The sequence below is a fragment of the Ranitomeya imitator genome, chromosome 1 (assembly GCF_032444005.1).
Source record: "Ranitomeya imitator isolate aRanImi1 chromosome 1, aRanImi1.pri, whole genome shotgun sequence".
In the NCBI taxonomy this organism is placed as follows: Eukaryota; Metazoa; Chordata; class Amphibia; order Anura; family Dendrobatidae; genus Ranitomeya; species Ranitomeya imitator.
The window spans coordinates 1,105,107,200-1,105,129,719 of record NC_091282.1 but is presented as its reverse complement, the minus strand read 5'-3'; the positions used below and the strand labels follow the sequence as shown (position 1 = coordinate 1,105,129,719).

General features: G+C 44.7%; 1 protein-coding gene across 1 annotated transcript in view; it reads right to left on the bottom strand.

Moving 5' to 3' along the window:
* The window catches only part of SNX25 (sorting nexin 25), a 416,995-nt gene that overhangs the window by 54,290 nt on the left and 340,185 nt on the right, over window positions 1–22,520 (bottom strand). The window contains exons 8-10 of the mRNA XM_069744322.1: window positions 22,105–22,236; window positions 5,250–5,522; window positions 2,836–2,994 (exon numbers count right to left, since the gene is read on the bottom strand). Of these exons, the coding sequence (XP_069600423.1) occupies window positions 2,836–2,994; window positions 5,250–5,522; window positions 22,105–22,236 (564 nt within the window). The remainder of the gene's footprint in view (window positions 1–2,835; window positions 2,995–5,249; window positions 5,523–22,104; window positions 22,237–22,520) is intronic.

Sequence of the window (22,520 nt, the reverse complement as noted above, 5' to 3'; positions counted from 1 at the left end):
AGGTCGGAATGGCACAGGTTTTCATGACGCATACAGGGCGTCAAAGGTCGGGAAGGGGTTAAATGCCGCTTGCCAGAAGTGCTAGTTAACACTCCACCCGCGGCTGTTAGAGGCACGTCAGCTGTTCAAAACAGCTGACATATGCCAGAAAAGATGTGGGCTCAGCGCCAGAGCTCCCATCAAAGGGAGGAAGACCGACTTCGGCGTACTATTACGCTCGTTGTCCAAAAGGGGTTAAATATTAAATATTTATATTAATTTGCTAATTATATCGATTATAACAAATTAAAGACCCATGTATTTTCCCACCATTTCCGACCAGGCACATTTTGGGTTTTTGGTGCATGCAGTTTAATGGGCTCTATTTTTCGGATATGCAAATAATTTTCGCATTTCTGTTTTGTGATTTGACAAACCTATTGTTTATGCCATTTAAATTTTTTGCTGATGGCAGGCGAGAACGGGGGGGGGGGGGGGGGGGGGATGAAATTTCACTTTTTTTCCCCTTTCTTTAATTCATGATGACAAAGGACTGCTAAAAAAAAACTAAAGAGTTTACCCCTCATCATTTATTTATTATTTTTTATATCTGACAAATGTTTTGGTGTTTTTTTTTTATGGTGAAATAAGTATTTTCTAAGTAAATATATTTCTAATGTGCTATTGTCATGAAATCCTCACCAAATGTCCGTAACAACCCATCCAATCCACATAGGAAAAGAAATCAAAACATAGATGTCCATAAATTAAGTTACCGTATATACTCGTGTATAAGCTAAGTTTTTCAGCACATTTTTTTGTGCTGAAAATGTCCCCCCTCGGCTTATACATGAGTCATTGTCCCAGAAGGCAGCGGTGGTGGTGGGGTAGCGGTGAAGCAGCGGGTCACAGGAGGCAGGAGCTGGCTACTGTGGCTAAAGCCCGTGCCTGCTGCTAAAGAGAAATGAATATTCATTACGCTGGCAGTGAATATTCATTTCTCTTATAGCACGCATAGTTACAGCCATCGGCTTCCAGCAGCTGCCGAGGGATCATGGTTGCACGATATTCAAGAGTTATGAATATTCACCTCTCTCCACTCCCATAGGCGTGGAGTGGAGTGAATATTCATTCCCTTAGTGAGCGGGGACAGATGATCGCCCGGCGATTGCAGCTGCTGGCACTGGAACAAGATGCTGCAAGGGCACGCAGGGAAGGCAAGTATGATTTTTTTTATGCTTTTCTCATGGGGGCCATGCATACAAGGATGGAGATGAAGAGCCGTGCCGACAACGATGAGGATAAGAAGCCATGCAGACAAGGATGAGGATAAGAAGCCATGCAGACAAGGATGGGGATAAGGAGCCATGCAGACAAGGATGGGGATAAGGAGCCATGCAGACAAAGATGGGGATAAGGAGCCATGCAGATAAGGATGGGGATAAGGAGACATGCAGACAAGGATGGGGATGAGGAGCCATGCAGACAAGGATGGGGATAAGGAGCCATGCAGACAAGGATGGGGATAAGGAGCCATGCAGACAAGGATGGGGATAAGGAGCCATGCAGACAAGGATGGGGATAAGGAGCCATGCAGACAAGGATGGGGATAAGGAGCCATGCAGACAAGGGTGGGGATAAGGAGCCATGCAGACAAGGATGGGGATAAGGAGCCATGCAGACAAGGATGGGGATAAGGAGCCATGCAGACAAGGATGGGGATGGGGATAAGGAGCCATGCAGACGAGGATGGAGGATGTTGATAAGGAGCTATACATGCAAGGATGGGGATAAGGAGCCATGCAGACAAGGATGGGGATAAGGAGCCATGCAGACAAGGATGGGGATAAGGAGCCATGCAAACGAGGATGGAGGATGTTGATAAGGAGCTATACATGCAAGGATGGGGATAAGGAGCCATGCAGACAAGGATGGGGATAAGGAGCCATGCAGATAAGGATGGGGATAAGGAGCCATGCAGACAAGGATGGGGATAAGGAGCCATGCAGACAAGGATAGGGATGAGGGGACGAAGCATACCCGGCTTATACTCGTGTCTATAAGTTTTCCTAGTTTTTCATGGCAAAATTAGGTGCCTTGGCTTATACTCGGGTCGGATTATACATGAGTATATGCGGTATGTGGTGTAATATTGAAAAATGACGCAGGGAAAAAGTGTTGAACACGCTTACTGAAATATATTGCTGTGATGACATTTTTTCTTCTATTATTCCACACTCAGACATAGCACGTTTCCACATCCATAATGCTTCAAACTGTGCAAAAGTGGGGATGTTGTTGGAAAATTCATTGAAACTTAAAGAAGCACTCCTCCTCACATCAAAGTTTTTATCCTCACAATATATTGCAGTTATCATATTATGTAGCACTGTGTACTTACAATTGCTAATTTTTCCTTTCTACCCAGCTATTTTTTCTCTTTTCTATATAGAAACATGAAGTCTCTTGTCCATGCATTTATCATTCCCCCTTCAACTCCTGAACCCAGCTGACCCATCCTCTGCCAGGGACTTTTGCAGAGACTTGTGTCTCATACAGGGAAAATTGACCTCCTGTTTCTACATAGAACGTAGAAGGATTCAATGAGTCAGTTATTAACCACATGATGTCATAGACCTAATGAAAAAGAGAAGAATTAGAGAAGCGCGATTTTAAGTACACAGTGCTATATAATATGATGATTGCAATATAATAAGAGGGTAAAAACGTTGACAGGAGGAGTGATTCTTTAATGTTTTACTGCACAGATATCACTAAAAGCAATCAGATAATAGTAATACCGGTGTAGATACAGTAGAGCTTAAATAAGAAGAGCAGGTGAGGTGCAGTGCGTACCTTCTTGTCAGGTTTAGGGGCATTAATGATGGAGCTGAGAGCCTGCCTCTTGTAGTCCAGCTTCTCTGTAAGGTGCCGCAGTTTGTTGACAGCATAGCTCGCCTGCTCAGTGATGCCGCTACTGCATTCATCCAGGATCCCTTCTGCTCCATCACACGCCTGCAAATGAGCAAGGAGACATCACAGTGATTTAGTGCAGGGGTCCCCAACTCCAGTCCTCAAGGCCCACCAACAGGTCATGTTTTCAGGATTTCCTTTGCATTGCACAGGTGATGCAATTATTACCTGGGCAAGACTAAGAAAATCCTGAAAACATGACATGTTGGTGGGCCTTGAGGACTGGAGTTGGGGACCCCCGATTAGTGGACACATCAGGTTACAATACTGAACACCGCGTATCCTAAAAGCCGTTCGGCAACTTTCCGTTTTTTTACACTGTAGCAGATACCTGCCCTGCCGGGATCTGAAGTGGGGGAGTAAGTAAGATGAACAGAGACTTTATGCATCCTCTTTAGAGTCAAATAAACCAGTTGGCAGAACCGGGCCCATCAGCCCCATCCATAATCAGTGGACAAGAGCCCTGAGATCCGCCTCCTACCTGACCGCACCTGCACCTCTTCTTTTGATTAGTCAGCCTGGTGCGACATTACACATGCGCATCATGTGGCAACAATGACATTGCGACAGGTTAACTAATCAAAAGTGGAGCCGGGGATGCCATCAGGTAGGATGTGGTTCACCGGGCTCCTGTCCTTAGAGAATGATAATTGTGATGAGCGAATATCCTCGTTACTCGAGATTTCTCGAGCACGCTCGGGGGTCCTCCGAGTATTTTTTAGTGCTCGGAGATTTAGTTTTCCTTGCTGCAGCTGAATGATTTACATCTGTTAGCCAGCATAAGTACATGTGGGGATTCCCTAGCAACCAGGCAACCCCCACATGTTCTTGTCCTGGCTAACAAATGTAAATCATTCAGCTGCGGCAAGAAAAACAAACTCCGAGCACTAAAAAATACTCGGAGGACCACAGAGCATTGTCGGGAAATCTTGAGTAACGAGTATATTCACTTATCACTAAGGCCGGGATCACACATACGCGAGATACGGCCGAGTCTCGCAGGTGAAAACCCTCCTCTGGCGCCGGCACTTGGGAGCGGAGCGTGCAGCTCCATGTGTTGCTGTGCGGCCGCACACTCAGCTCTGGAGGAGGGTTTTCACCTGTGAGACTCGGCCGTATCTCGCGTATGTGTGATCCCGGCCTAATAATAGATAAAGATAATGCCACCTGACAATCAGGTGATCACTACGTTTTACCACTCAGTCTATACTGTCCCGTTAAACAGCAGATCAGTGTGCTGCAGTATTCTGTCTGATGATCAGATTAGCTTGTACTGCTGGGATTCCTGTAGGAAAGGGTCTACGGCCTGCGCCCACATACTGATAGATCTTGTTCTAAAGTGAACAAGAAACTCAGACAGAAAGTGAATATGGATGACACAAAATGACAGCAGATCGCAGATCATTTCTTTAAATATCCTATAATTAATAGAAAATACTGAGACTCTAACTTCACATATGACTTTGTGACATGGAAACCTGGCACAAAAAAGAAAGACTAATTAACAAATGATGAAGAAACCTTGTGACAGTCTTGATTAGAAATCTAGCTGTGAGTCTGCTGCTCCTATGCCTCCACTACAGAGTTACACTCTGCTCACATTTTGGGGTATATATGGGCGGTATAGGTCAGGAGGAGTAAGCCCTGACTTCTACCATTGTAAGTCCATACCTTAGTATTCGTCCAGAAAAAAAAACATACACTGCATGGAAGCCATCTTCTGCAGACTGTATAACAAGTGCCAGAGCGCTGCGCTTCCAGCTCCCGTGGTGTCTTCTGGTTACACTCAGCGTGGGCTTTCTGGGCGCATGCGCTGAACATCTTCACATGATAAGATGTGAGCAGATCCTTACTGATCCCTCAGTGAGGAGGCTACTAGGATTTATCACGCTAATGCTACGTTCCAACGCATTTCAGTCCATGTACTCAGATGGCCGACACACAGACGACGCTCTACCAGTGTACAGCAATTTGCTAGTTCACAGGAGAAACTGTCTATGGGAAAATAGATCACAGCATGCACGAGTCTCATTCGTTTTGCAGAATACACCATGCTAGCTTATGTGCTCTCCTTGAAGAAGACTCGCACACGGAGCCTGGTATTAACACATAGCTCTTCTCCATACAGTATTACCACGGTGTTAACAGGAAACTGTATCAACACACAATGGAAAACAAAGCGTCCCGTCTCCGACAACTCTAAAGACCTTAATAACACACGGTGAATCCTTACTATCACATAAAAGGTAACGTGCCTTTCCAGGGTTCATGGTGAATGATTCTAACCATGGACTCACCGATCCATCCTTGTCATCGGAGGTACACGAGCAGGTGGACTTGTCTTCTCCACGGATGAGATGTTCGTACAAATCGCTGACTATGAATGAGGGGTAGAACCTGTCCTTCAGAGTCTCGTACACATCAGCCTGAATCTTGATGAACACTTCGATCCCCCTGTTGCCCACAAGACTTTGCTGGATCTCCTTGTAAAGCGCTTTCTCCACTGGGATCTCTCTGCTTTCCACAAAATAGTTCTGGTAGATTTCACCAACCAACTGAGGTATTTCAGACTAGGAAAGATAAAGTAGAAAAAAATTCCTAGACTGACAAGTGTGACCAAATAACTAATGAGAAGTGATAGCACAATAATGTTGGTGGCTCGTCAGAAAAATTCTGTGAAGGAGGCCAAGTCATGTCTACTTATAAGGCCGGCGTCACACACAGCGTAAAACAATACGGTCCGTATATTACGGCCGTAATACGCTGAAAAGTCCCCCAAAAAATGGTCCGTTGCTCCTCCGTAGGCAGGCTGTGTCAGCGTTTTTTGCGCATGGCATCCTCCGTATGTAATCCGTATGGCATCCGTACTGCGTGGTTTTCTCGCAGGCTTGCAAAACCAACATACCGCTATAGAAGTGATCCATGTGTCCCAAAAAGAAAAGAATATATATATATATATATATATATATATATATATATATATATATATATATGTCAGTAGACACATATATGTATATATATTAATACTTATTCCAGCGCTATACAGCTTGAAAGCCGGTAATTCAATTACCGGCTTTTTCTTTCTCCTTCATAAAACCCGACATGATTTGAGACATGGTTTACATACAGTAAACCATGTCTTCTCTCCATTTTTTTTGCAGATTCCACACTACTAATGTCAGTAGTGTGTATCTGCAAAATTTGGCCGTTCTAGCTCTTAAAATAAAGGGTTAACTGGCGGAAAAAATTGGCGTGGGCTCCCGCGCAATTTTCTCCGCCAGAGTAGTAAAGCCAGTGACTGAGGGCAGATATTAATAGCCTGGAGAGGGTCCACGGTTATTGGCCCCCCCCTGGCTAAAAATATCTGCCCCCAGCCACCCCAGAACAGGCACATCTGGAAGATGCGCCTATTCTGGCACTTGGCCACTCTCTTCCCATTCCCGTGTAGCGGTGGGATATGGGGTAATGAAGGGTTAATGCCACCTTGCTATTGTAAGGTGACATTAAGCCTAATTAATAATGGAGAGGCGTCAATTATGACACCTATCCATTATTAATCCAATTGTAGTGAAGGGTTAAATAAAACACAAACACATTCTTTAAAATTATTTTAATGAAATAAAAACAATGGTTGTTGTAGTATTTTATTCAACGCCCAATCCAGTCACTGAAGACCCTCGTTCTGTGAGTAAAGAAACATAATAAACCAACAATGATCTATATTTAGCATCATTTGCGGTGAGGCGCCCTCTGCTGGCTGTTCATAGATCGTGGGAAATTACCTAGAAAGCTCCCTGGCTCCCTGGCTTTCTAGATAATTTCCCACGATCTATGAACAGCCAGCAGAGGGCGCCTCACCGCATCATTGATCTATTTTTAGCCTCATTCCCTGGGGTTTTGCAGCGAGGAGCAGCCTGCATTAGCACAGCTCCTTGCTGCAAAATGTTTTAACCCCTTCAGAAGGATTTACATCGTTGGACGTTACAGATCTGCGGAGGGTAAGTATATTGTTGGTTTATTATGTTTCTTTACTCACAGAACGAGGGTCTTCAGTGACTGGATTGGGCGTTGAATAAAATACTACAACAACCATTGTTTTTATTTCATTAAAATAATTTTAAAGAATGTGTTTGTGTTTTATTTAACCCTTCACTACAATTGGATTAATAATGGATAGGTGTCATAATTGACGCCTCTCCATTATTAATTAGGCTTAATGTCACCTTACAATAGCAAGGTGGCATTAACCCTTCATTACCCCATATCCCACCGCTACACGGGAATGGGAAGAGAGTGGCCAAGTGCCAGAATAGGCGCATCTTCCAGATGTGCCTGTTCTGGGGTGGCTGGGGGCAGATATTTTTAGCCAGGGGGGGGCCAATAACCGTGGACCCTCTCCAGGCTATTAATATCTGCCCTCAGTCACTGGCTTTACTACTCTGGCGGAGAAAATTGCGCGGGAGCCCACGCCAATTTTTTCCGCCAGTTAACCCTTTATTTTAAGAGCTAGAACGGCCAAATTTTGCAGATACACACTACTGACATTAGTAGTGTGGAATCTGCAAAAAAAATGGAGAGAAGACATGGTTTACTGTATGTAAACCATGTCTCAAATCATGTCGGGTTTTATGAAGGAGAAGGAAAAAGCCGGTAATTGAATTACCGGCTTTCAAGCTGTATAGCGCTGGAATAAATATTAATATATATACATATATGTGTCTCACTGACATATATATATATATATATACCTATTCTATGTGTACACATTTATTATATCTATTGGACTGTAAGCTGTCAGTGTGATTTTACTGTACACCGCACTGAATTACCGGCTTTTCTCTCTAACAGCGCTGCGTATTTCTCGCAAGTCACACTGCTTGTCCGTGTGTAATCCGTATTTTTCACGCTTCCATAGACTTTCATTGGCGTATTTCTTGCGCAGTACGGTGACAAACGCAGCATGCTGCGATTTTGTACGGCCGTAGAAAGCCGTATAATACTGATCAGTAAAATACGGCAAATAGGAGCAGGGGCATAGAGAATAATTGTGCCGTATTTTTTGCGAGTTTTACGGACGTAGATTCTGCGCTCTTACGTCCGTAAAACTCGCATGTGTGACGGCGGCCTAAGACTGATCAGACATCAACCAGGGTAACAAGCGGGCTACAACCTTTTTTTTTTTACCTACCAACTCCACTACTTTGGTCTAATACTGGCAGCAGTGAACTGGCACTCTAGGGCAGAGGTCCCCAACTCCAGTCCTCAGGGCCCACCAACAGGTCATGTTTTCAGGATTTCCTTTGCATTGCACAGGTGATGCAATTATTACCTGGGCAAGACTAAGGAAATCCTGAACACATGACATGTTGGTGGGCCTTGAGGACTGGAGTTGGGGACCTCTGCTCTAGGGAACGAGAAGATTTTCCAGTGGGCCCGGTCTAACATAATAAGACTCCAAAAGGTCTAAAAAGACAACCCAATTTGGTACAGACTATGAGTTACCCCTGGATGTATTTCTTAGATGGGTTTGCAAAAGCATGGTGACAGATTTTCTTTAAGAGCAGCAAGATGTAGGGGCAGAGACCCTGATTCTAGCAATGCTTGCTGCAGTATAGATAAAATCACTGTTTTATCGCCTGCAGAACTAGCACTGTCTGAATGCTGAGCTCTGTATAACTCTGTCCCCACCACTGATTGGCAGCTTTCTGTCTACGCACAGTGTAAAGAGAAAGCTGTCAACCAGTGGTGGGGACAGAGTTATACAGAGCTCATGAAAAGTGATAATCTGCTGATGAAAGACTGAATTTATCAAAACTGCATCTAATAGTCCAGTAAGTGAAACTCAGGTGACAAACTCCTGCTGACAGAATTTCCTTTAACCCCTTAGTGACAGAGCCAATTTGGTACTTAATGACCGAGCGAATTTTTGCAATTCTGACCACTGTCACTTTATGAGGTTATAACTCTGGAACGCTTCAACGGATCCCGCTGATTCTGAGATTGTTTTTTTGTGACATATTGTACTTCATGTTAGTGGTAACATTTCTTCGATATTACTTGCGATTATTTATTAAAAAAACGGAAATATGGCGAAAATTTTGAAAATTTAGCAATTTTCAAAATTTGAATTTTTATTCCCTTACATCAAAGAGATATGTCACACAAAATGGTCAATAAATAACATTTCCCATATGTCTACTTTACATCAGCACAATTTTGGAATAAATTTTTTTTTTTATTAGGGAGTTATAAGGGTTAAAATTTGACCAGCAATTTTTTATTTTTACAGCAAAATTTACAAAACCATTTTTTTTAGGGACCACTTCACATTTGAAGTCAGTTTGAGGGGTCTATGTGGCAGAAAATGCCCAAAATTGACACCATTCTAAAAACTGCACCCCTCAAGGTGCGCAAAACCACATTCAAGAAGTTTATTAACCCTTCAGTTGCTGCACAGGAACTGAAGCAATGTGGAAGGAAAAAATGAACATTTTACTTTTTTTCACAAACATTTTACTTCAGAACCAATTTTTTTATTTTCACAAGTGTAAAAAAAGAAAATGAACCACATAATTTGTTGTGCAATTTGTCCGGAGAATGCCGATACCCCATATGTGGGGAAGGACCACTGTTTGGGTGCACAGTAGAGCTCAGAAGGGAAGGAGCGCCATTTGGCTTTTTCAACATAGAATTCCCTGGAATTGAGATCGGACACCATGTCGCGTTTGGAGAGCCGCTGATGTGCCTAAACAGTGGAAACCCCCCACAAGTGACACCATTTTGGAAACTAGACCCCCTAAGGAACTTATCTAGGTGTGTGATCAACACTTTGAACACCCAAGTGCTTCACACAAGTTTATAACGTAGAGCCGAAAAAATTAAAAATCATTTTTTTTTCACAAAAATGATCTTTTCACCCCCAATTTTTTATTTTCCTAAGGGTAGCAAGACAAATTGGACCCCAAAAGTTGTTGTGCAATTTGTCCTGAGTATGTCGATACCCCGTATGTGGGGGTAAACCTCTGTTTGGGTGCACAGTAGAGCTCAGAAGGGAAGGAGCGCCATTTGACTTTTTCAACATAGAATTCTCTGGAATTGAGATCGGACACCATGTCGCGTTTGGAGAGCCCCTGATGTGCCTAAACAGTGGAAACCCCCCACAAGTGACACCATTTTGGAAACTAGACCCCCTAAGGAACTTATCTAGGTGTGTGGTCAACACTTTGAACACCCAAGTGCTTCACACAAGTTTATAACGTAGAGCCGAAAAAATTAAAAATCATTTTTTTTTCACAAAAATGATCTTTTCACCCCCAATTTTTTATTTTTCTAAGGGTAGCAAGAGAAATTGGTTCCCAAAAGTTGTTGTGCAATTTGTCCTGAGTATGTCGATACCCCGTATGTGGGGGTAAACCTCTGTTTGGGCGCACTGCGGAGCTTGGAAGGGAAGGAGCGCCGTTTGAATTTTTAATCTCTTAATTGTGAGAGCGGACGCCATTTTGGGTTTGTAGATGTGCCTAACAGCAGAAACCCCCCACAACTGACCCCGTTTTGGAAACTACACCCCTCAAAGATTTTAATCAGGGGTATATTGAGCAATTTGAACCCACATGTATGACACAGAGTTTGATAACATTAGGTCGTCATATTGAAAAAATTCATTTTTTTCCACGAGAATCTTGTTTTAGACCTGAATGTCTCACTTTTTCAGAAATAACATCAAAAAGTGGACCCCACAATTCGTTACCCACTTTATTATGAGCGCAGCGATATCCCATATGTAGTCAAAAAGTTCTGTTTGGACAAATGGCAGGGCTTGGACAGAAAGGGGCACAATGTGACAAATTTGGCTTTATTTGAAATTGAAGATCCAGGACCCATTCAAAGCTTCTAGAGACATTGAGCAAAAAAGAAAATCCTTCCAGGAATTATTACTCACAGAGGGAGGCATGCTCCTAAAACACAATGGCTGACTATAAAATTGGTCTTGCTAACAAAACAGTTGTCCCGCATTTGCGTATATTGTAGCAGGAAGAATAAACTGTACTGGAATGAAGGGCAAAATGTGTAGGAAAATGCAGCCAACTATGTGGCAAAGCGGAGTTTGTTCCAAAGATGAAAGAACACCATCAGGGCTAGAATGGCAGACACTTTCAGAGACTGGTCGTACAACGTCCTTTTAGCTCCATCAATCCCTATATGAGAGACGAATGTGCCAATAGACGTGGTACACCATAGCAAGCTCCCACCCGCCAAGGTCAGAACCGCTATATGCACAAAACAACCAGTTCTCTATAGAAAGTATTGTCTGGTACCAGAGGTTCGGCAAGAACCATAAAGTAAAGCCCATAGTGTATAAGTACGGAACTTCCTAATTTTTTTAGAAATCCTACAATAAAATGATCATGCCCGTATCATCAACATAAATATAAGTAATATAAATGGAAGCCAAAGTTTTGTGTAGCAAGAGTGATAAAGCAGTCAAAGTTAGATAAATGGTCAAAAATGTTTGTGAGTAATCAAGTCCTAGAATTCATTTTCAGATGATTTCACTTTTCAAGATCATTTCTGGGGTCCACATTCTAACGCTTATTGACATAGGTACGTGGACGAGAATTTGTTGGAATAGTAGTTTGGTATGGGATTGATCGAGTCGTAGAATTTTCAGATGACCTGACTTTGCAAGAACATTTGTGGGGTCCACACTCTAGAGCGTACAGACGTGGGTACGTGGATGAGAATTTGTTGGGATAGTAGTTTGGTATGGGATTGATCGAGTCGTAGAATTTTCAGATGACCTGACTTTGCAAGAACATTTGTGGGGTCCACACTCTAGAGCGTACAGACGTGGGTACGTGGACGAGAATTTGTTGGGATAGTAGTTTGGTATGGGATTGATCAAGTTCTGGAATTAATTGTGAAATGGGGTAAAATGGGATCTACTAATTAAAATATTATTTATCAATTGTTCCAAATTGTACTACTGAAGCCACTAAGCAGAAAATAAAAATTATTGAAAAAAAGCAAACTAATAATTGTAGGTGGTGTGGTAGGTCTCAAAACAGGGGGAGACACAAAGACCTGGTTGGGATGGGCATGTGGGGCAATAGAATCGGGAATCACTCCGCCTGCCATGCTTTCTGCAAACTCGGCACCTTTTTTGAGGATACCTTTGGGTGGGAGTGACAGGGACAGGGTGAGGAAAATGGCGTTCTGACAGTCTCCGGGAATCCTCAGAGTCGAAGGCTTCCCCCGGTGCCATGGACTCAAATATGAGGCTCTCTACTACTTTTTCCTGAAAGTGCAGGAAAGTTAGCGGTCCTTGAGAATTTTTATATAGGACAAAGCTGTTGTAGGTGGCAGTCTGAATTAGATAGATTCCCACCTTTTTATACCACGCACTGGTCTTCCTCTTGACCAGGTATGGTTGCAGAACCTGGTCTGACAGGTCTACGCCACCCATATGTCTGTTATAGTCTGTGACGCAGACTGGTTTTTCTTTGTCCCTGGTGGTACCCCTCTCTCTGACCGTCACAGTGGTGTCCGTATGCAGTGTGGAAAGCATATAGACGTCCTTCCTGTCTTTCCACTTCACTGAAAGAAGTTGGTCGCTTGCAAGTGAAAATGACGCCCCCCTCTCCAAACGTCTGGACACCAACTGTGACGGAAACCCCACTCTGTTTTTCCTCACTGTCCCACAGGCCCCTGTACTTGCAGCATGGAGGGATTTGTATAGGGGGATACTCGTGTAATAATTATCTGTGTACACGTGGTACCCTTGATTGAGAAAGGGCGTCATTAGCTCCCAGACAATTTTGCCTGGGATACCAATTGTCTGGGGGCAGTTTGGGGGGTTTATTTGGCGGTCCCTACCTTCGTAAATTAGGAAGGTGGACGTGTACCCTGATGAGCTCTCGCAAGCTTTATATAATTTTACGCCGTATTTGGCTCTCTTGGAGGGAATAAATTGGCGGAATAACAGACGGCCCTTGTAGCTCATCAAGGACTCGTCGACTGCCATATTTTGCTCTGGGGTATAGGAATTTAGAAAGGAAGTTTTTAGGAGGGAAATTAGGGGTCTTAATTTATTTAGCCGATCGTAGTTGGGGTCAGTTCTTGGGAGAGCTTGGGAATTGTCACTGAAGTGGAGGAATCTCATCAGGGCTTCGTAACGGGCTCGGGACATGATGGCTGCAAATACAGGGGTGCAGTGGACAGCTTTTGTTGCCAGTAAGAGCGGAGAGTGGGTTTTTTTACTATACCCATATTCAGGGTGAGGCCTAAGAATTTTTTTATTTCAGGGACATTTGTGGGGATCCAGGAACGGGAATGAAAGGCAGTGGGTTTTTGGGAAATATATTGCCGGGCATATAGATTTGTTTGGTGGACGATTAATTGCAGGACTTCGGGGCTAATGAAAATTTCAAAAAAAATCAATGGGGGTAAAATTGGCGACATCTACTTTTATTCCAGGGACTGCAGAAAAAGGGGGAATTTGAGGGGTAAGTGAGGTGTCATTATAACACAGCGGTGGGGGGACTGCGGTACTTGGTCCTGCCTCTGAAGCTTCAGCAGTGACGACCGACTCCGCTACCACCGGGCTGGGGGATCCCGTGGAGGAAGAGTCGTCATCACTGTCTGAAAACTGCTCAACTTCAGGGGCAGAATCTGTTTCGCTGCCGGAGCAAAGCAGGCTGTAAGCTTGCTCCGCGCTAAAAGTTCTGCGGGCCATTTTATCTAATTCCTCCCCTAACCCTAACAAATTTAAAAAAAAAAAAAAATTATAATTTTTTTTTTTTTTTTTTTTTTTTTATAATCCTCTGCTGGTGATGCAGGGATTACGGAGAACGGGGGTGGGTAAATGGGATGCTGGCGGAGGCAGATATTATGTTTTTTGTCACTGACAGGGCAGCACTTGAACTGTAGTCTCTCTCTCTTCTCTCCTAGAACAACTACAAGGAGAGAAGAGAAAGGTACAGCCCAAGTGCTGCCATGTTTATCAAATATTAGGGGTTTTGATCACTGTAATTGGACATATTACAGTAATCAAAACCCAGCAGCCAATGAGAAAATTCTCATAGGTTGCTGGGTTTCTGCTGGCAGATCATGGCAGGCGCACTGCGCATGCGCCCGCTATTTTCTTCCAGCAGAGAAGAAGAAGGGGGGCCAGGAGCCGTGGGCTGAGGACCGGGGACCATGGACTGAGGACCGGGGACAGGAGCACTGATATGCAGGCGGTATGGTGGGGGGCTCGGGGGCTCTATTTCTCTCCCTTCTGATGTGCGATCACATCAGAGGGGAGAGAAATGCAAAGCATTTTTTTTTTTTCACAAACTATTTGCAGTGATCGCAACCCCGGGGGTCTGTAAAGACCCCCGGGATTGCGATCGCTCCAGGGGTCGGTAAAAACCGACCCCAATACACCGGGGGAAGCTAGGTTTTGGCGGGCGCATCTGCACTTGCGCCCGCCATTTTAGAGCCCGCACCGGAAGGAGGAAGGTCGGAGACCGGGGGGGCACCTTCACCGGTACATTAGGTACCGTGGGGGGCTCGGGGGACCCTATTTCTCTCCCCTCTAATGTCCGATCACATTAGAGGGGAGAGAAACACAACGCAAATCGCGTTTTTTTTTTTTTGCGATCGCCGGTAAACGGTTAATTACCGGCGATCGCAAATGCGGGGGGGGGGGTAAAAAAAAACCCCGAATCATGTTCTCTGGGGTCTCGGCTACCCCCCCGGAGAAATTCGGCCTCTGGGGGGAGCTATACACTGTTTCCACAGTGCCGTTAATTAATGGCGCTGTGGTTTAAGTACCCTCAGCGGCCGCCGTTAAAAGGCGTATCGGCGGTCGCTAAGGGGTTAAGGATAATTCAGAAATAACCTTTTATGCGTCCTGTGTATGCAATGATAGCAAAGTTATGATAAGTTTATCAGAAACGGTCACCCACGCCAGCTGAAAATTCAGCAACTTAAAAGGTTCAACGGGAACTTTTGCATCTTTTTCTGATGATGCCAAGAACTTAGTCTGCCGTCACACTATCAGTATTTGGTCAGTATTTTACCTCAGTATTTGTAAGCCAAAACCAGGAGTGGAACAATCAGAGGAAAAGTATAATAGAAACATATGCACCACTTCTGCATTTATCACCCACTCCTGGTTTTGGCTTACAAATACTGAGGTAAAATACTGACCAAATACTGATAGTGTGACGGCAGCCTTACAGACAGGTAGTTGCTAACTTGCCTGTTCTGCCCAGTGCCATCCTGTGCTGTGTCAGATTAGCTTCCTTTAATGTCACATGACAGAGCAACTTTTTTTTGCTCTGCTCTGTTGATGGGACATCTCTGCCCATGTCTGCAGCCAGTTCCCTGCTGCCTAACTGCGGGGAGCAGGCCTCTTAATCAGCATGTTGATGGTAGTGACCAGTGATCAGCGCAATACATAGTCGGTAACCTGCCTGTTCTGCCCAGCATTGGTATCTGCCGATTCAGAGTGGTCATGGACGACTCCTGCCAGCAATTGTACTGCTTCATTTGACCACACGTCAGCAGAGCAGCTCTTCCTCTTATGGTCTGCTCTGTTGAGGGGGTGTCACTGCTAGTGTCGAGCAAACGTGTTCAGATGCCCTAAAACAGGCAGCCAATCCCCGTATGTGTTGCAGCTGTCAAACAGCTGTGAGACATGCAGCCATGTTGAGCACGAGGAAGACACTCTGTTAGCACACGAGCACGTTCACTCATCACTAGTAGTGACGCCCCTCAACAGAGCAGACCAGAAGAGGGAGAGCTGCTCTGCTGACGTGTGGTCAAAAGAAGCAGTACAATTGGCAGCAGGAGCGGTCCATGACTGCTCTGAATCAGCAGATATTAGTGCTGGGCAGAACACACAGGTTAGCAACTACCTGCCTGTAAGTTTTTAGCCTCCTAAGAAAGAAAAGATTACAAAAGTCCCAGTTAACCCCTTTAGATATTTAAATAGAGTACCGTACTTAGCCCCTATAAAAACCATACCACTTCACATACATTTTAGTTTTGTTGCCAGAAAATTCAAATTTAATCAATTGAGGGCATTTTGGTGGACAGTTACACCCTCCAATTTGCATGTCTAGCACTTGCCCCTGGGTTTTATTAAAGTCCTAGATTTCTCACAGGGAGTGCTATGGTGTATTGCGCAGCTGGCACAGACTGCAAGAGATGGAAATCAGAGCATCTATATATATAATTGTCTAAGGGTCACTTCCGTCTGTCTGTCCTTCTGTCACGGTTATTCGTTCGCTGATTGGTCTCGGCAGCTGCCTGTCATGGCTGCCGCGACCAATCAGCGACGGCCACAGTCCGATTAGTCCCTCCCCTACTCCCCTGCACTCACTGCCCGGCGCCCGCTCCGTAATCCCCTCCGCTCACCGCTCACACAGGGTTAATGGCAGCGGTAACGGCCCGCGGTGTAACGCACTCCGTTACCGCTGCTATTAACCCTGTGTGTCCCCAACTGTTTACTATTGATGCTGCCTATGCAGCATCAATAATAAAAATAGGTCATGTTAAAAATAATTAAAAAAAAACAAAAAACCTGCTATACTCACCCTCCGCCACTTTGCCGCTCCTCGCCACACTCCCGGGACCGCTCCATTGCAAGCGGCAGCTTCCGGTCCCAGGGCTGGTGTGCGACAAGGACCTACCGTGACGTCTCGGTCACATGACATAAGTCCTGCTCACACCAGCCCTGGGACCGGAAGCTGCCGCTTGCAATGGAGCAGTCCCGGGAGCGTGGCGAGGAGCGGCAAACGTGGCGGATGATAACTATAGCAGGACTTCCAACGGGCCTTCGAAAGGTGAGTATATGTTTTTTTTTTTTTTAAGTCTCTATACTACGTGGCTCTGTGCTGGGCAATATACTACGTGGCTCTGCTTATACTACGTGGCTGGGCAATATACTACGTGACTGGGCAATATACTATGTGGCTCTGCTATATACTATGTGGCTAGCCAATATTCTACGTGGCTCTGCTATATACTACGTGGTTGGGCAATATACTACGTCACTGGGCAACATACTATGTGACTGGGCAACATACTATGTGACTGGGCAATATACTACGTGACTGGGCAATATACTATGTGGCTCTGATATATACTATGTGGCTGGCCAATATTCTACGTGGCTCTGCTATATACTACGTGGTTGGGCAATACACTACGTCACTGGGCAACATACTATGTGACTGGGCAACATACTATGTGACTGGGCAACATACTACGTGACTGGGCAATATACTACGTAGCTGGGCAATATACTACGTGACTGGGCAATATACCGTACTACGTGGCTCTGCTATATACTACGTGGCTGCGCAATATACTACGTGGCTCTGCTACATACTACGTGGCTGGGCAATACACTACGTCACTGGGCAATACACTATGTGACTGGGCAATATACTACGTGACTGGGCAATATACTACGTGGCAGGCCAATATACTACGTGGCTCTGCTATATACTACGTGGCTGGGCAATACACTACGTCGCTGGGCAATATACTATGTGACTGGGCAATATACTACGTGGCTGGGCAATATACTACGTAGCTGGGCAATATACTACGTGACTAGGCAATATACCGTACTACGTGGCTCTGCTATATACTACGTGGCTGGCCAATATACTACGTGGCTCTGCTATATACTACGTGGCTGGGCAATACACTACGTCACTGGGCAATATACTATGTGACTGGGCAATATACTATGTGACTGGGCAATATACTATGTGACTGGGCAACATACTACGTGACTGGGCATTATACTACGCCCTGGGCAATGTACTATGTCACTGGGCAATATACTACATGGCTGGGCAATATACTACGTGACTGGGCAATATACTACGTAGCTGGGCAATAAACTACGTGACTGGGCAATATACTACGTGGCTGCGCAATATACTACGTGGCTGTGCAATATACTACGTGGCTGGCCAATATACTACGTGGCTGGCAAATATACTACGTGGCTCTGCTATATACTACGTCACTGGGCAATATACTATGTGACTGGGCAATATACTATGTGACTGGGCAATATACTATGTGACTGGGCAATATACTATGTGACTGGGCAATATACTATGTGACTGGGCAACATACTACGTGACAGGGCATTATACTACGTGACTGGGCAATATACTACGCCCTGGGCAATGTACTATGTCACTGGGCAATATACTACGTGGCTGTGCAATATACTACGTGACTGGGCAATATACTACGTGACTGGGCAATATACTACGCAGCTGGGCAATATACTACGTGACTGGGCAATATACTACGTGGCTGCGCAATATACTACGTGGCTGGCCAATATACTACGTGGCTGGCAAATATACTACGTGGCTCTGCTATATACTACGTCACTGGGGAATATACTATGTGACTGGGCAATATACTATGTGACTGGGCAATATACTATGTGACTGGGCAATATACTATGTGACTGGGCAACATACTACGTGACTGGGCAATATACTACGTGACTGGGCAATATACTATGTGACTGGGCAATATACTACGTAGCTGGGCAATATACTACGTGACTGGGCAATATACTACGTGACTGGGCATTATACTACGTGACTGGGCATTATACTACGCCCTGGGCAATGTACTATGTCACTGGGCAATATACTACGTGGCTGGGCAATATACTACGTGACTGGGCAATATACTTTGTGACTGGGCAATATACTACGTGACTGGGCAATATACTACGTGGCTGGGCAATATACTACGTGTCTGGGCAATATACTACGTGACTGGGCAATATACTTTGTGACTGGGCAATATACTACGTGACTGGGCAATATACTACGTGGCTGGGCAATATACTACGTGGCTGGGCAATATACTTCGTGACTGGGCAATATACTACGTGACTGGGCAATATACCGTACTACGTGGCTCTGCTATATACTACGTGGCTGGCCAATATACTACGTGGCTCTGCTATATACTACGTGGCTGGGCAATACACTACGTCACTGGGCAATATACTATGTGACTGGGCAATATACTACGTGTCTGGGCAATATACTTCGTGTCTGGGCAATATACTTCGTGACTGGGCAATATACTACGTGACTGGGCAATATACCGTACTACGTGGCTCTGCTATATACTACGTGGCTGGCCAATATACTACGTGGCTCTGCTATATACTACGTGGCTGGGCAATACACTACGTCACTGGGCAATATACTATGTGACTGGGCAATATACTATGTGACTGGGCAACATACTACGTGACTGGGCATTATACTACGTGACTGGGCAATATACTACGCCCTGGGCAATGTACTATGTCACTGGGCAATATACTACGTGGCTGGGCAATATACTACGTGACTGGGCAATATACTACGTAGCTGGGCAATATACTACGTGACTGGGCAATATACTACGTGGCTGCGCAATATACTACGTGGCTGGCCAATATACTACGTGGCTGGCAAATATACTACGTGGCTGGCAAATATACTACGTGGCTCTGCTATATACTACGTCACTGGGCAATATACTATGTGACTGGGCAATATACTATGTGACTGGGCAATATACTACGTGACTGGGCAATATACTACGTGACTGGGCAATATACTATGTGACTGGGCAATATACTACGTGGCTGGGCAATATACTACGTAGCTGGGCAATATACTACGTGACTGGGCAATATACTACGTGACTGGGCATCATACTACGTGACTGGGCATTATACTACGCCCTGGGCAATGTACTATGTCACTGGGCAATATACTACGTGACTGGGCAATATACTTTGTGACTGGGCAATATACTACGTGACTGGGCAATATACTACGTGGCTGGGCAATATACTTCGTGTCTGGGCAATATACTTCGTGACTGGGCAATATACTACGTGACTGGGCAATATACCATATTACGTGGCTCTGCTATATACTACGTGGCTGGCCAATATACTACGCGGCTCTGCTATATACTACGTGGCTGGGCAATACACTACGTCACTGGGCAATATACTATGTGACTGGGCAATATACTATGTGACTGGGCAACATACTATGACTGGGCAATATACTATGTGACTGGGCAATATACTATGTGACTGGGCAACATACTATGTGACTGGGCAACATACTATGTGACTGGGCATTATACTACGTGACTGGGCAATATACTACGCCCCGGGCAATGTACTATGTCGCTGGGCAATATACTACGTGGCTGGGCAATATACTACGTGACTGGGCAATATACTACGTGACTGGGCAATATACTACGTGGCTGCGCAATATACTACGTGGCTGGCCAATATACTACGTGGCTCTGCTATATACTACGTCAATGGGCAATATACTATGTGACTGGGCAATATACTATGTGACTGGGCAATATACTATGTGACTGGGCAACATACTACGTAGCTGGGCAATATACTACGTGACTGGGCAATATACTATGTGACTGGGCAATATACTACGTGACTGGGCAATATACTACGTGACTGGGCAATATACTACGTGGCTGGGCAATATACTACGTGTCTGGGCAATATACTTTGTGACTGGGCAATATACTACGTGGCTGGGCAATATACTACGTGGCTGGGCAATATACTACGTGGCTGGGCAATATACTTTGTGACTGGGCAATATACTACGTAGCTGGGCAATATACTACGTGACTGGGCAATATACTACGTGACTGGGCAATATACTACGTAGCTGGGCAATATACTACGTGACTGGGCAATATACTACGTGACTGGGCATTATACTACGTGACTGGGCATTATACTACGCCCTGGGCAATGTACTATGTCACTGGGCAATATACTACGTGGCTGGGCAATATACTACGTGACTGGGCAATATACTACGTGACTGGGCAATATACTACGTGACTGGGCAATATACTACGTGTCTGGGCAATATACTTTGTGACTGGGCAATATACTACGTGGCTGGGCAATATACTATGTGGCTGGGCAATATACTACGTGTCTGGGCAATATACTTCGTGTCTGGGCAATATACTTCGTGACTGGGCAATATACTACGTGACTGGGCAATATACTACGTGGCTGGGCAATATACTACGTAGCTGGGCAATATACTACGTGACTGGGCAATATACTACGTGACTGGGCATTATACTACGTGACTGGGCATTATACTACGCCCTGGGCAATGTACTATGTCACTGGGCAATATACTACGTGGCTGGGCAATATACTACGTGACTGGGCAATATACTACGTGTCTGGGCAATATACTTTGTGACTGGGCAATATACTACGTGTCTGGGCAATATACTTCGTGTCTGGGCAATATACTTCGTGACTGGGCAATATACTACGTGACTGGGCAATATACTACGTGGCTGGGCAATATACTACGTGGCTGGGCAATATACTACGTAGCTGGGCAATATACTACGTGACTGGGCAATATACTACGTGACTGAGCAATATACTACGTGACTGAGCAATATACTACATGGACATGCATATTCTAGAATACCCGATGCGTTAGAATCGGGCCACCATCTAGTCAGGTATATTTAGCGAGCAGCTACAGAGGAGCCGGAGACCAGAGCGTTCGAGCACTGACACTGAGCGTCCCACCAGGCTCCTCTACTGTCAGTGTGCAAGTAACAGGGACTATCAATCAAGCATGCTCGGGGACAGTGCTATACTTGCAAATCGGAGGGTGAAATGGTGAATCAAAGAGCCCGCATTTATTTATGGATTAAAAGTGAATATGTAGATTACTGTTATGATTTTTTTTTATAGGGGCTAGCTTCTAAGTAGCTGAATATGGGGGTGACAGACCCCCTTTTAAGAGTTTGGTCACTGAAATAACTTGTTCTGGCGATTTCCCCATAGTCCTGTAAGCAGGTGAACAAGCAACTGTTATTTTACTACTCTATAGCCTTTACTTCTACCTGGTTTTACCGATTCCCAAGGCATTTAATACTAAATGTTAAAAACATTTTAAAGCCCAGTAGATTTTTTTTTTTACTGCGAACCAGCCAAGGTAAAGAAAAAACCTAACTAAGGACATTCATCGAGAGTGATTACCACGGTGGATTAAACGTGCAGACACATTTCTGTACCTTATTTGCATTCTTCAGGTACTCCACAGACTCCCAGAAACTGATTGGTATTCTCTTATCGATTCTCTCCATGTATGTTCGAAAATGTTCCCTGAATGACGGGTTACTCAGAATGTCATCAAACTGGATGATCTGAAATATCAAACATTTCCGCAGAAGACCATGATTAGCTATGGAGAATTATCTATCAGGAGTCAGAAAATCTGCAGCAATCTATGCACAAGTAGCAGAAAATAATGACATTTTAGGGCATGCCGAGTATGTTCACAGCCACGTAACACGAATATTTTGAAGATTCCATCTCCCCAACAGTCCCTGCCCGGACGGCGACAAGGTGTAACACAAAACTCCAGGATCTAACTACACACTGAAGTTATTTCATGCCCACATTCAAGATCTATAGGTTGGACACACTG